The sequence below is a fragment of the Chenopodium album genome, chromosome 12, assembly GCF_948465745.1.
Source record: "Chenopodium album chromosome 12, dcCheAlbu1.1, whole genome shotgun sequence".
NCBI lineage: Eukaryota > Viridiplantae > Streptophyta > Magnoliopsida > Caryophyllales > Amaranthaceae > Chenopodium > Chenopodium album.
The window spans coordinates 15,471,383-15,485,365 of NC_137845.1; the positions used below are offsets into that span (position 1 = coordinate 15,471,383).

Genomic DNA, 13,983 nt, shown 5'->3' on the forward strand with positions numbered 1-13,983 from the left:
TACGGCATCCGTATAGCTTTTTTGAGAGCACTAGTATTTTATGACATTTGAATGATATTTTTTATTAATTAATTAGTGTGAAATGTAATTAGTCTTCAATTTTATAGGTGGAGTTGTAATCAATCCAACGACAATACATTTATATGATAGGAAATACATGTTTTCTTACAACACTTTTGGTGCACATACTCATCTATCATCCACAAAGTGTTGAATCTCATTGTATAATACTCTTATATAAACTCAGAGGTCATTTGGTTGGGGGTAATCATCAATGGGAATGGGAATCAACTGTCCTCATTCCCTTTGTTGTTGCTTGTTAGACCTCTTTTCCCATTCCCTTTACCCTCTCCATTCCCCCAAATCCTTCTAAGGGGGCGTTTGGTATAAATTCCGGGTCAACGGAATGAAAAGGATTTATATAAGTAAGGGAAAGAGTAATGATACACGTTACCTTTGATATATGTTTGGTATCTTTATGGAATGGAAACAAATTGAGAAGTTTATGATTGAGAAGGGAAACACATTTTGTTTTCACTAGTTGGATAAGGGTAACAATTTGGGAGATTTTGTTATCTTTTGAAAACGGTATTTGTTACTTGTAGCTCATACCAAACTTATGGAAATGAAAACACTGATTTGTTTACGTTTCTTACATTACAAATTTTCATACCAAACACCCCCTTAAATTGATTCCTCACCCCCCCCTAAGTATTTCCATTCACATTCCTTAGCCACCACCACACCACCACCCTTTTACCTATCCAAACCGCCGAAAAACACAGCCATAGCACTGCGCCGCTTCCCGCACCCTTCGCTGGCACTACCCCGGGCCTCCGTACAACTCTTCCCACCCCAGAGGGTGGGGGAGGGGCGACCGATGGGTTTACGACGAGGAAGAATGGTTTTAATTTCTAAGGTTTTTTCGGGGTTGAGGGAAGTTTTTCGGGGCTGAGGGAAGTTTTTCGGGGCTGAGGGAGGTTTTGAGGGAAGTTTTTCGGGGCTGAGGGAGGTTTTGCGAGGGGCGAGGAGGGCCGGCGAAGGGAGGCGAATGGTGAAGGACGTGCGGCGAGTGGTTTGGTGGCTGGAAACGGTGGAGAGTGAAGGTTTTAGGTGGCTGTGTGGTGGTGTTGTGGTGGTGGGACTGGTGGGCCTCATTCCATTTGTTTTTAAAACAAACAACATAGAAAATTTTAGGTATTTTCATTCCATTCCTTGTCTTTCCCTTTGTTCATTCAATTTCGATTACCCCGTGCGAACCTAAAGGCCCCTTAAATGAAAACTTAATTAATTCCCTTGTGCATAAGAATTAGAAAGTACAAGTTCATATATCTTCATAATAAATAAGTATTGTTTATTTTAGGGTAGCATGATAATTTCATCAATTAGTAAAGTTAACCCCAAAAATTTTCCCCATTCTTCCGATCTCTTACATCAATCGAATAGAGAAATGGTCAACTAAATTAGAAAAATCGAAGCGAATGACAAAGCTACCCTTTAGGGTTAACCATGCCCTTTGTTTTCACTTTTCTTAGGGTTAACCAAATACCTCTGATAAATCATAAGTATTAAATTTGCTAACTTTAATATATAACCTAAAATTAGTCCACTAATAGCTTAATTCACCTATTAACCCACAATTTGCCAAAAAAATCCACTAATAGCAAATAAGAGATGCCTTATATATAAATGATAAAAATAGATTCAATGATGGCCAAAGTGCCTTTCAAACAATTTAATTTGTTTGATTGTATAAGGCTTCTTATGATTTAATATGTAATGTTGGAAGATATATATTGTAGGTTAACTGATTTTTAGTTTGTTCAATGAACATATATTTAATATCAGAAATTTTTAAAAATAAAAATAAAAAGAATAATTAAGTCTTTAACCACCAATACAAAATAAATCAAACTCTACTAGACTAGCAGACAAAACAATCTTAAACAAACCAGAAACACACCACCCTAATTACAAAGCACCCTCCTAAACCAATTGCTATAATTGTTCCTACTAGTCTTTACATGAATGAATAACAACTTAAAGCTGATTCTTTGAAATATCTCAAATTTCAGATCTTTGATCATAGCATCAGGGGGATTCTCAAACATTTCTCCTACACCACTTATTTCTGTGTTGCCAAATATATTATATCAACCTAGCAAAACATCTCGGAACAACTCTCCTCTTAAATCTTCCTGTGACTTGCTCAAGCTTGGCATTATAGTCTTTGTTGGGTTAGTGTGGCCCAAATTCCATAGCCCAACTCATTATACGTCAAGGTTTCTAGAAAATTCTAAAATAATCGAGAAATTAATGGAGAATGGTGGAAGAATCTAAAAGCAATGAGTGCTCAAGAAAGTTTTAGATTTATGTGGACAAGTTGAAGAGCTGGTGTGTAGAAAATTCCACACACTTCCTCCACCTTCATACATCACCTATAAATATAAGGTGTTGGGCATTATTTGGAGGATGTATCCACCTACATATCCTCCAATACTGATACATCCTCCAATACTCCGATACTCTCATACACTCTATGAGTGTCCCTCCATGCTTAGAGAGAATTTACCTACAAATATCGCTCTCTAAGATACATATCATGATCGGAGTTTCTACATACACACAATCTCCCTGATCCACTATTCGTAATTTGTATTACTCCTTTATGAGTTCCTATAGTAAGAGTTCTCTTGTAATACTCACCCTTTTAAGGGTTCTTGTACTCTCCTATTTTCATATAGTGGATTATTTCGACGCTCGTCGTTCGTGGGTTTTTTGATAATTTTTCCCACGTTAAATATTGTGTGTCCATTTTCACTACTTATCCTGCCTTTGTCTTTCTCCTACTTATCTTATCAATCTCTACATCTTTAATTTGCTTCCGCTCTACACTCACCAACCCTAACAGTCTTCAATCTTATTCGGGTTAAATCGCACATTAATGGCATTCTGAAGTTAAGAACAACATCTTCTGGTGTATTTCCTGTCAAAGAAAATATGATCAATAGTCTCAGGCATCATATTACGAAGAGGGCAGAGGTTATCACTAATAATTCCCAGCTTTGTTAACTGATCCTTGGCTTTGACCCTTCCCCACATAACCAGCCAACAAATAAACTTGTGTTTAGGCACATTAAATATGTTCAATACCTAATTACACCAACAGACCTCATTTGAATTCTAATTTAGCCATTTATAACCATTAGCTACTGAATAACCCTTAAGATTAACAATCCAAGCATTATTCCTGTAACAAGCCTCTAGTTAATCCTTAATCCACCAAATTTGCTTCCAATTCCAGTTGCAAGTTGAGGGCCATTTATCTTTTTCAGCTTTTATTCTTCAAATACAAACTATTAACCCATCTTAGCCATAGGCTATCCTTCTTCTCAGAAATGTTCCAACTTCCAAATGAGCTTACCCATAGCTGCTATGTTCCAGTCATGGATGTTATGCAAACCTAAGCCACCTTGCTTCTTACTACTACAGACATATTCCAAGGCAATACGAGGATCCCTAGAGTAAATAGGTTTACCATCCCTATTATCGGTTATTTATTAGGGGTTCTTGATACATTACACACAAAACTTAAGGGTATTTTATGAATTTTGAAAAGCAAAGGGGTACCTGGTGCATTTCATTAAACCTTATTAGGGTGGTGAAAATCTAAAATATTCTTTTGTAATAATTATAATATGATATTTATACTATATAAATACATTCACTAGTGGAAAAAATCTCATTCGTAACAGGCTATTCGTAACGGGCAAAGCTATGCCCGTTACATTAAATATATTCGTAACGGGCAAAATAGTGTCCGTTACGAATACTTAGTTATTCGTAACGGGAAAATTAGTGTCCGTTACGAATACTTAATTATTCGTAACGGGCAAAATAGTGTCCGTTACGAATACGTAACAAACACTATTTTGCCCGTTACGAATACTTATTTAGTTGTAACCGTCATCATTTGCCCGTTACGGATATTATATTACATGTAACGGGCATATTGAGCCCGATACAACTGGTTGAGCGTGGCCCAAATGATGAGAGGAGCCCATTACTTGGCTTTGGCTTTTTATTAGGGTTTACCTAGCCGTCATACACCTCTTTTCTCTCATTTCACACTCAGTCACACTCTCTCTCTCTCTCTTCCTCCTCATAGATCTGCTTCTTCAATGGCGAATTTTCTTTTACTTCACTCTCCTTACCTCCATCTTCTCTCTCCTACAACCATTGTTGAAGCTCCCTTCATTTTCACCTCCAATTTCTGCTAACTCCTAAGTTTTTTGAAGTCGAATTGCCGCTCTCTTGTGTACAGTTCTACGCCGAACTCCACGAAATTTTCATTAGAGAGCTTCGCTAATGGTGCGTAGCCGTATTTGGTAATTTCCCCTTTTTTCGATTTTTGATTTGATTTAGTTCTTTTTTATTTTTTGAGCTTTTGCGATTTCATTTTTTTTTTTTTTTTTTATTGTTTGGAGTTGATTAAATCTTGTTGTGAGTATGCAATTTTGCCAACATCTGGCAAATTGATACCAGAAATTCAAAGAAGTGCTGTAAATTATTTTCTGGGTTTTTGCCAAATGTTGTGTTTTTATGGGTTTTAATTAATTTTTCTGGGTTCATAATTTTGAGTACCTTTAATTAATTTTTCTTGGTTCATAATTGTTCCACTAGTATTGATTCATTTTTGGCATTTGGGGTGACATTGGCCTGGGTAGTTTTGATTTGCTTTATAGATCCAAGGGTTTATTGACGTGTTGTTGTGGGACGATGCCAGGAGATCGAACTTTCTGGTGGTCTTGTTAGGCAGAAGATGAAATCTTATGGCGTAATTAGCTTTAATTTTTGATTAATTTTTCTAGTATGATTGTAATTATTGAAAATTATGCTATGAATTACTTATGATTGTTGTTTCAGTATGTTACAGGAAGAGGGAATCAGCATTTGCTCTTCAGTACGTTATCTTCATGTGCTTCTGTAAGTTTACTCTTGTTCATATCATTAATTTCTTGGTATTATTGCTAATTTTTCTTAAGCAATTGAATTAAGGTTTAGCTGCAAATTTTGTGATTTAATTTGGGTAGTGATCAAAATGCCGATACTAGTAGCTGGTTGAATGTTTAGGTATTCTAGTTAAAATGCACCCAATTGAAGAGAGATAATGATTTGATTAGTGATTTAATCTCAAATATTTGTGTTTTTATGATTGAAACTGTGGCAATCAATCATACTCCCTTTGTTATTTTAAGTGCTTATTTACTACCAAGACATAAATTTGATGCTAAAGAGGGAATTTGGCTCGTCTTTCTTTTGAATTAACAATGAGTGTCTTAACTAGCAGAGGAAAATAAAAGAAAAAGATCAGAAGGGGGAAGACCTTTAAGGATCACCAAGCAATGTGAAAAATTGTTTTATTAAAGATTTTGTAAGCCTTGTGGATATTTTTAGTGATTTATGTAAATATATAGGGAATATCGAACCTTCTTAACCAAAGTAAAAGATGATGTAGCTTCTAAGATCCACAAATGACATTCAAATCGTAGAGCAAAAATTTCCATATATAAAATCATTGCACCACAGTAACTTTTTTCCCTAAACCCCCTCCCTGTCCCCAATGGCCAACATTGTATGAGATTTTCATTCCCCACTAATGCAGTTACTTTTCCTCTAATGTTGTAGTGACGGATATGATTGCTTGTTAGAGCAGATGGTTGAAACCTTATGTCGTCATGTATCTGATGACTCTGCAACTATAAGGCGGCTTTGTCTTAGAGGACTCGTTCAGGTATCATAATAATTTTGATCCTCTTTGCTTATTTATATGTACATGTATTGTGTAGGAGAAGAATTACTGTCAGATGTCTGCCTTAGAGGACTTGACAAAACTGACATTGGTCTATTTTCACGCAAATATGATAATCAAACCTTATGATTAAACAATTCTTCCAAATAAGAAAAAAAACCTTATGATTAAATAACTATCTGAGGGGAAATAAAACCTTGAGATGAAACTTGATCCTCACTGTATGCAACCAAAATGGATCTAAAATTCATTTTGAAGTTTCAATTCTATTACCTACTTTATATAGCTTCAGTTTTGATATTGCATTATTAATTTATTATCATCTGTCTGAGGATGGAAATAAAAATATTTAGGACTATTATGAGTCTCGTGACAATTAAGCCAAATATTACTGATCTATTCTGAAAAAGGACAAAGCCTCAAACCTATCCTACATTAACCTGAAAGTTTATTGCTCGATTCTGATTCAACTTGTATCTTATCCAACTTGCAAAATCTTAAACCTAAATTAAACATGAATGAGAATAAAGTGTATTAAGTGTATAATATATACAATATCCCAACTTGGAACACCTAATGCCTAGGCTTCCTTGGTCCACGTGACTGTTATTAGAACTATTCTATTAAGTGTATAATATATACAATATCCCATGTCATAAAATAAGTAGCATGTAATTGAAGTAGGTCTTATTGCCAAGTTTCTACCAACGAACATATAAACATGAATTAGCCAATAATCGGATCTTAGCATGAATTTTGGGTTTTCTGTTGGCTGAGTTTCAGATGCGGTTTTTGTGGATCTATTATAAAATTCATACATGATTTTAGCAAGAAATGTGGATTAATTAATTGAATTATTGATTCAATTTGTTATATAGGACCATGCTGCTGCTGCTAATTGCTAGGGACAGTGCTGCAGTATTCGCTTGGAAGGTGGTGATTGACGTTTGGAGACAACCAGTAATCCATTGATGTTTGGAGACAACCAGTCACTCAGATAATCCATTGATGTTTGGAGACAATCAGTCACTCAAATGAAAAACAAGGTGAGGAAGAGTATACTGATACTTCTAAAGATGGAAACACTCGAGGAAGTTCAAGTGCGCGATAATGTTTCAGAAGATGTGATATTGAGGCTTTCTTTGGTGATCATTATCACTTCTTGGAGCCTTTAATTGGGTGATAACACTTCAATTTTGTAGCTAAATTTCATGATTTCTTTAATCAAATTCATACTGTTCTAATGATGTCAAGTAGAATTTGCTGAGAATTTTAATAGGAAGTCATAAGTGTATATAGGAGAGTATAAAAAGCAAGTAGTAGTACAGTGTGTAATACAGGATTTATCTAGCATTTACATGATATTTTACTGCAAATATGCAGGTGTTATTAGTATTGTTGTTTGTCAAGGAATAATAAGTCTTTTAGAATGTAATAATTTGGGTGGTAAATGGAAAGAAGAAAAGGGGTATTTGTAACTAGCACCTGAAATGCTAGTTACAAATGCCCCTAATTTTTTGTCTTATTCGGAGATTATTCGTAACGGACATTGTAATTGCCCGTTACAAATAACCAGTTATTCGTAACGGGCACTTACAATGTCCGTTACGAATAACTACTTATTTGTAACGGGCACTTACAATGTCCGTTACAAATAAGTACTTATTCGTAACGGGCACCTGAAACGCCCGTTACGAATAACTACTTATTCGTAACGGACATTGTAAGTGCCCGTTACGAATAACTACTTATTCGTAACGGACATTGTAAGTGCCCGTTACGAATAACTACTTATTCGTAACGGACGGTGCCCGTTACGAATAATAATGGCCATCCGTAACGGCCGCATACGTAACGGACGTTGCCCGTTACGGATAGGCCCTTTTTGCCCGTTACGGATGGCTTTTTTTCCACTAGTGATTCTAAAATACACAATACACGAAATATTACAACATCGCATACAACAAACCATAAACAATCCAAGATCCTAACTTAGCTAGATAGGGGTATTCAAAATTTGGTCTAGATTGGAGATTTGGATTAGACTAGACTAAGAGCATTCACCACAATGAGTATTTTTCCACTTCCTCATTCTCTCTCTACCCATTGTCTTTCTCTTCTTACTCATGAGCATTTTGGTGGTCATATTTTTATCCCACCAATAATCAAAAAAAATTTCTTACTATTCTCTCTCCTACTTTTTTCAATACCCACCAACATTTTTCTCTCTATTTATATTTATTACTTTTTGTTTAATGAAGTTACACTAATCTAAATTACATTTTTGAACAATTTAACTCTAATTATATTAAACTAATTATGTAAATAATAATTATAACCGTTGTTGCAACGGAAACAAAATTCTGATTGGCTTATACCACTGACAGGACGCATGTCAGCGCTCCATTGGCTAAGCTGACGTGTCCCTGTCAGTAGTTAAATCCATTTTTTTTCCTTCCTACAGATCCTACCCCTCAAAATGATGTGTTTTGATAGTGGGTTCTTCTTTGACCCACCTAAAACACATCATTTTGGGGTGGACAAAGTAAAAAAGAAAGCTGCTAGTTTACATTCTTGTGGGCCCATATATTACTGTTCAATCTTTGTTTTGCTCATAGGATGAGCAAATTACATTTTGTTGATGAGCTAATTTTCAAATGCTCACTGACGTAGTTCATTTTTTTTTGCTTTTTGCTCATGAGCATTTTTTTTGCTCATTGTGGTGAATGCTCTAAATTGAAGAGAACCAAATGAGTTTTTGCTTGAAAAATATGATTTTCCGATCTCCTGTTTAGTCTAGTTTAAATTCCTATAAAACCTATCTTTTTTAAAAATTAATCTTTATGAGTTATTTTTATTCATATAAATCTCAAAAAAATTGAAAAATAGAAGGAAAAAAAAATAAATTGAAATTGGTATGATTCAGGTTTGGCCATTTGGATGAGACTAGTTTTATCAGTATGGTTCGAGTGTAGTTCTATCCCTTCTAGGCCTCCTTGCAACTGTTCTTGACCCCAAGCCTTTACTTCTAATCTTCGATCTGATTCGATCTGGTCTAAATCTGGGCCGATGACCCTACTTGGACACAACTTACGAGACGTCCACGAAAGGCAAAAAAAGTAAAAATAAGGGTCCAAAACCCATGATTGGCAAGATAGGTACTGTACTAGATTAGACGATGTAAATTTACAATCATGGCGCATAACAGTGATAAAAAAAGAAAGATAAGCAAAGCATATATTATACGCCTTTAATAATTCATTCATATCAAATCAGACCCTGTGACAGTATTCGATCCTCCTACGGAACTGCAACTCTGCAACACCAGATATTTCACGATACCACTACTATTACAACTTGTATAAAGCTAAGATAAAAAAGCATAATCACCTCTTTTTCTTCAGTCTCTCTCAAATTCTTCTTTAAATATTCTTGATTATTTCATAGTTTTCTTACAATCAAACCTGAAATTAGGAGAGAAAATTTGAGGTTTTAACAATGGCGACTATGTCTGAAAAACCGATTATGTTGGTAGGAATTGATGATAGTGAGCAGAGTTTTTATGCATTGGAATGGGCAATTGATCATTTCTTTACCCCTTTTGCTCCTAATTACCCTTTTAAGCTTCATCTTATTCATTCTAAACCTACCCCTGTTACTGCTATTGGATTTGCTGGTCCTGGTATGAAATTCATTTTTATGTTCTTTAATTTGATCATTTTTAATTTGTTTTGTTGATTTTGTTTCTGGGTTTTTGTTGATTTACAGCTTTTTGTGATTGTTGTGGTTTGTGGGTTTTTGTTATTTTGTGTTTTTAACCCTTCATTTTGTGTCAGGTTCGTGTCGTGTTGTCGTGTTGGATTGACTATCATTAGTACATTGGCCTAACAGGGAAAAAAATTTCTAAACTGGGTTTTGGGGTTTGTGATTAGCTTTTTCATTGAATTTGGCTAATATAAGATTGATGCTTGAGTTGGGAGAAGGTTTTTGGATACTATCACCATGATTCATGTGAATTTTGGAAGGATTTTGCATGATTCATGTGAAATTTGGAAGGATTATGCATGATTCATGTGAAATTTGGAAGGATTTTGAATTGTCATTTCTGTATTTGATATCAAAATTTGAAGGATAATTGAGGCTACATAGAGTATGAGTAAAAGCTACTGCCTAGGATGTGTATTAGTTGTAAGTTTTACTAAAAAGAACATGAAAGTATGGTGATTATAAGAACTTGTATGTGTAATTAAAAGAATATGTAACCGAACATTTGTTCTGGAGTGTAAGATCTAAGCTTTTGTGTCCTTGTGCTTAACTTTTCATAACAAAAAAAAAAAAAAAAAAAAAAAAAATTGTAGATTGATGTTGAGCTGATTCTTGAGTTTTAAGGACTAATGATTTCATGATACCATAAGAAAAAAAATTGTAGTAAGGGTTTAAAATGATCCATTGTGAAAATGTGAAGGATGCAAAATTGCCCTGTTTGTGTCGATGTCTATGTGAGTGTTAGAAGAAGCTACATACTATACAAGTATAGCTTTTACTGTCATATGTTACTTTTTTACCAATCTTAGATTTTGCATGAAAGGCAAGAACTTTGAATGCTCAATTTCTGTAGGCAAAAACTTGTATAAAACATTTTATTGTACTCCGTATTCAACAAACTTAGTCACCCAAATCACATAAAAGCTAATTTCGTAAAGGATTGATTTTTGTACAATCATAATTTAAGGTTACAACTTATTGTTTACAAGACCTACTGTTGAGGGAATTATTTGCTATCTTTTCAGCTTAATTCGATAACTGAGTATTAAATGATGCTGCATGAAAAACCATATTATAGATTTCTGCATATAGATTTTTGAGAATTACCTCAAGTATCAACTCTCATGGTAGGTTAATAAAGATTTCGGTATATAAAATAAGAAAAAAGGTTGTGTTTCAGTAGCAGTTGAATTATTGAGGATTCAAGGTATGTCTTTCCAAGATAAATAAGCTCTTCTTGTTTAATTTGTGGAACCTTATGGTTCATTACACTTGTTGAATTGGTCCCGGTAAAACTATGAGGCTAGGTTGGAATGAAAAATTGGAGGTAAATTTAGGTATATGGATGCAAACTAGTGTCAAGTAAATCTAAAAAGTCATAAATTAATATGCCAAGGATTTGGACATCTTAATATGAACATCTTGCGTTCTTATCAAAATTTTGGGACTGTAGACAGAGCCAAAATAAATAAATAAAATCTCTTGGTAAACTGCAAGTTCAAAATGTACTGTATATATTAGGCCCAGCTTATTAGTTGGTATTTCTGATCTTACTTAAACAACTATATCATAATGTTGACTATTTCATAGTTATTTTCTTTAAGTTCATGAGCTCATCAGAACACAGTCTCACAGAATTACAATATACTGTCTTGTATGAGCTAGTGTCAGGAAAAAAAGAAATTATACCTCCTGTTTTTATGCCTAGTTGGTACTTTAACTTGTCATGGCTGCCGTTCGAGAAGAAATGGAGAATGCAACATGCATATAGAGATTCAAAGTTCTAGAAGAGGATTGTAAATATGCTTGATTTTATCTTTGCTTTGCAAATTGTGTATGTGCTTACTGCCTAGTGTATATCTGTCTTCTATTTTCAGAATAAGAATTGGTTTTCTGATTTTACTAATTGCAGGAGGCTCTGAAATTCTGCCATATGTGGACACTGATCTGAAGAAAATAGCTGCCAGGGTCATAGAGAAGGCTAAAGAGCTGTGCCACTCTAAATTGGTATAGTAATCTATTTATTATTTAAGTTATTAATATCGAGGGGCTATTGATAATTACAGTTTGGGATTTTGATTCTTCATTTTCTCACCCTGCATTACATTTTCTGTCCTGAAAACTTATATAGTTTCTGATATTTACTGTCAAGTTATGATGCATATTGAAACACGAGAAAGGTATTGATTTTAGGCACCACTCACCCAAGGCCAAAACATATAACTGATAGCCCTATATTCTAGTATCACTTCCTTAAAGAAGAGGATTTCAATTCAGAAGTCATGTATGTAACCTACCTATTTTTAAATCAAGAAGATTGTAAGACAACATCTGGAAGACTGGAAGGGAAAATTTTTAGCGTTGCATTAGCTTGGCTTTTATGACCAATGCTTTCATAATTCTTCGCTGTATATATTTTCCTAACGATCTGTATCTACCTGTCCTTATGTATCAAGTATCACATAATTATAGAACACAATTTTTACTTAGGCTTTGTTTAGTTTGATGGAAAAACATTTTCGACGAACAATGTGTAGGAAGTTAAGGAAACTGAATAGTTTCCTAATTTAATTTAGGCCTGGCCTAACTTAGTAGTAGACAACAGCTCAAAGGCCTAACTTAAATTAGGAAACTATTCAGTTTCCTTAACTTCCTATACAATGATTCCTTTGTTTAGTTCCTTTGCAGTTCAGCAGTTGTGATCTTAGTCTTCACTACTAGTTAAATTTACAGTTTACACCCTTGATTTTCTTTATTCCAGGTGGATGATGTTACCGTAGAAGTTGTGGAGGGTGATGCTAGGAATGTGCTCTGTGAAGCTGTTGAGAAGCACCATGCTTCCATATTGGTTGTCGGTAGTCATGGCTATGGAGCAATTAAAAGGTAGGTGCTTACCTAAATGAATTTGTTAGGCCTTCAGTTAAAAAATATGCCAATTTTGCCAATGTAAACGTATAAAATGTAACACTATATATGCCTGGAAAACTATCCTACAATTGCACTGCCACAGTAATGGCACCTTTATATCAAAGTTGTTAACCAACTAAATTTTTCAAAGTAAGTTCGGTGAAAAGGCAGCTCCTGTCAGTTAAATTGATCATGAAGATTAACTGATAATGGCTTTAATTTTGTTGCAGGGCTGTTCTTGGTAGCGTAAGTGACTACTGTGCTCATCACGCTCATTGCTCTGTAATGATCGTCAAGAAGCCTAAGGTTAAGCATTAAAATCCCTTCCAATGGATAGTGACATGAAAGCATGAGATGCCAGGAGAACTACCTTTCTTTCATAATATTTATATGTGTAATAATTATTCAAAACTTATTTCCTTTGGAGTGTGATAAAGATATAGAGAATGAAACACATGTATCCTTGTATATTGAATGATTAGGTGATAAGCCTATGCCTGGCATGGGTAATTGGGAATCATTTAATATAGTAATTACTTGTAATTCACTCTCAAATTTTTCTTTTGTCAAGAAAAATAAATTAGGTAAAAACCTAATTAAGGGTTACCTAATTCTTGTATTTATTCTTATTGTCCTATTAAAAATTAAATAAAAGGGTATCATCAAATAGTTATACCCTACCCTTTTTTGAGAACTTTCACAATATTTGCACAATTTTTTAATGTATGCTTATTTGAGTAAGGTGCTAAATATACCTTGCTAATTATACCAAAAACTAATTAAATGTATGTACTAACATAATTTACTCAATTACTAAATGGTTTTTATTTAATTATTTATTTTTTAAAAGAGGATTTTGCTAAAAAACACATTCGGGGCGTTAGATATCCTTTAAAATAGTTCCTAAAATGGTAATGTATTAATTTGGAAATGCATGCCAAATCATGCATCGATCGGTGTAACTAATGTTTATTTCAAGTTAAAATTTCAACTTTTAGTTATCTTATCTAACACCTCGATGACGTTAGTTAGCTTTTGCCTTTTTTAGATAATATAACCTGACTAATTCTAAATCTCACCCCTATATTCTTCTTTTTTTTCGATTTTCTATCACTTCCTTGATCAATTGGCCAACATCTACAACATTCATTTCTATCTAATTATCAATATCGGGTGTTGCCTTTCTCCCATTGAAGTTGGGTATTTGAATTTTTAGCAAACAAAAACCACCAACTTACTAGTTTTTGTAAAATGAACATTGACGCACTTTTCAAGTGTTGATGACTTACGTTTTCGGGTATTAATTTCTTATTTTCGTAAAATGAACATTGACGCACTTTTTTTTATTTTTATTTTTATTGTAGATGTCATATGACTTTTAATTAATATTTTTGCTATTAAAAAAAAAATCTTCTTATTTTTCCTTTTTATTTGGTTTTAAATTTTCCTTCCGATCCATTCTATCGCTTATATTTTAATACCCTCGTAATTTGATCATT

At 34.0% G+C, this 13,983-nt stretch overlaps 1 protein-coding gene and 1 long non-coding RNA gene across 2 annotated transcripts; both read left to right on the top strand.

Annotated features, from left to right (window-relative positions):
• Positions 1–4,129: 4,129 nt before the first annotated feature.
• LOC145572122 (uncharacterized) lies at positions 4,130–7,302 on the top strand. The gene is made up of 4 exons (XR_014096690.1): positions 4,130–4,388; positions 4,927–4,986; positions 5,689–5,794; positions 6,691–7,302. It is a non-coding gene; the product is annotated as an uncharacterized LOC145572122 (long non-coding RNA).
• A 1,906-nt stretch (positions 7,303–9,208) lies between these two features.
• Positions 9,209–13,178, top strand: LOC145570405 (universal stress protein PHOS34-like). Its single transcript, XM_081629474.1, has 4 exons — positions 9,209–9,494; positions 11,490–11,584; positions 12,339–12,460; positions 12,715–13,178. Exons 1-4 carry the CDS (start codon positions 9,311–9,313, stop codon positions 12,800–12,802), a joined length of 489 nt encoding a protein of 162 aa, XP_081485600.1. The 5' UTR covers positions 9,209–9,310; the 3' UTR covers positions 12,803–13,178.
• Positions 13,179–13,983: the final 805 nt, after the last annotated feature.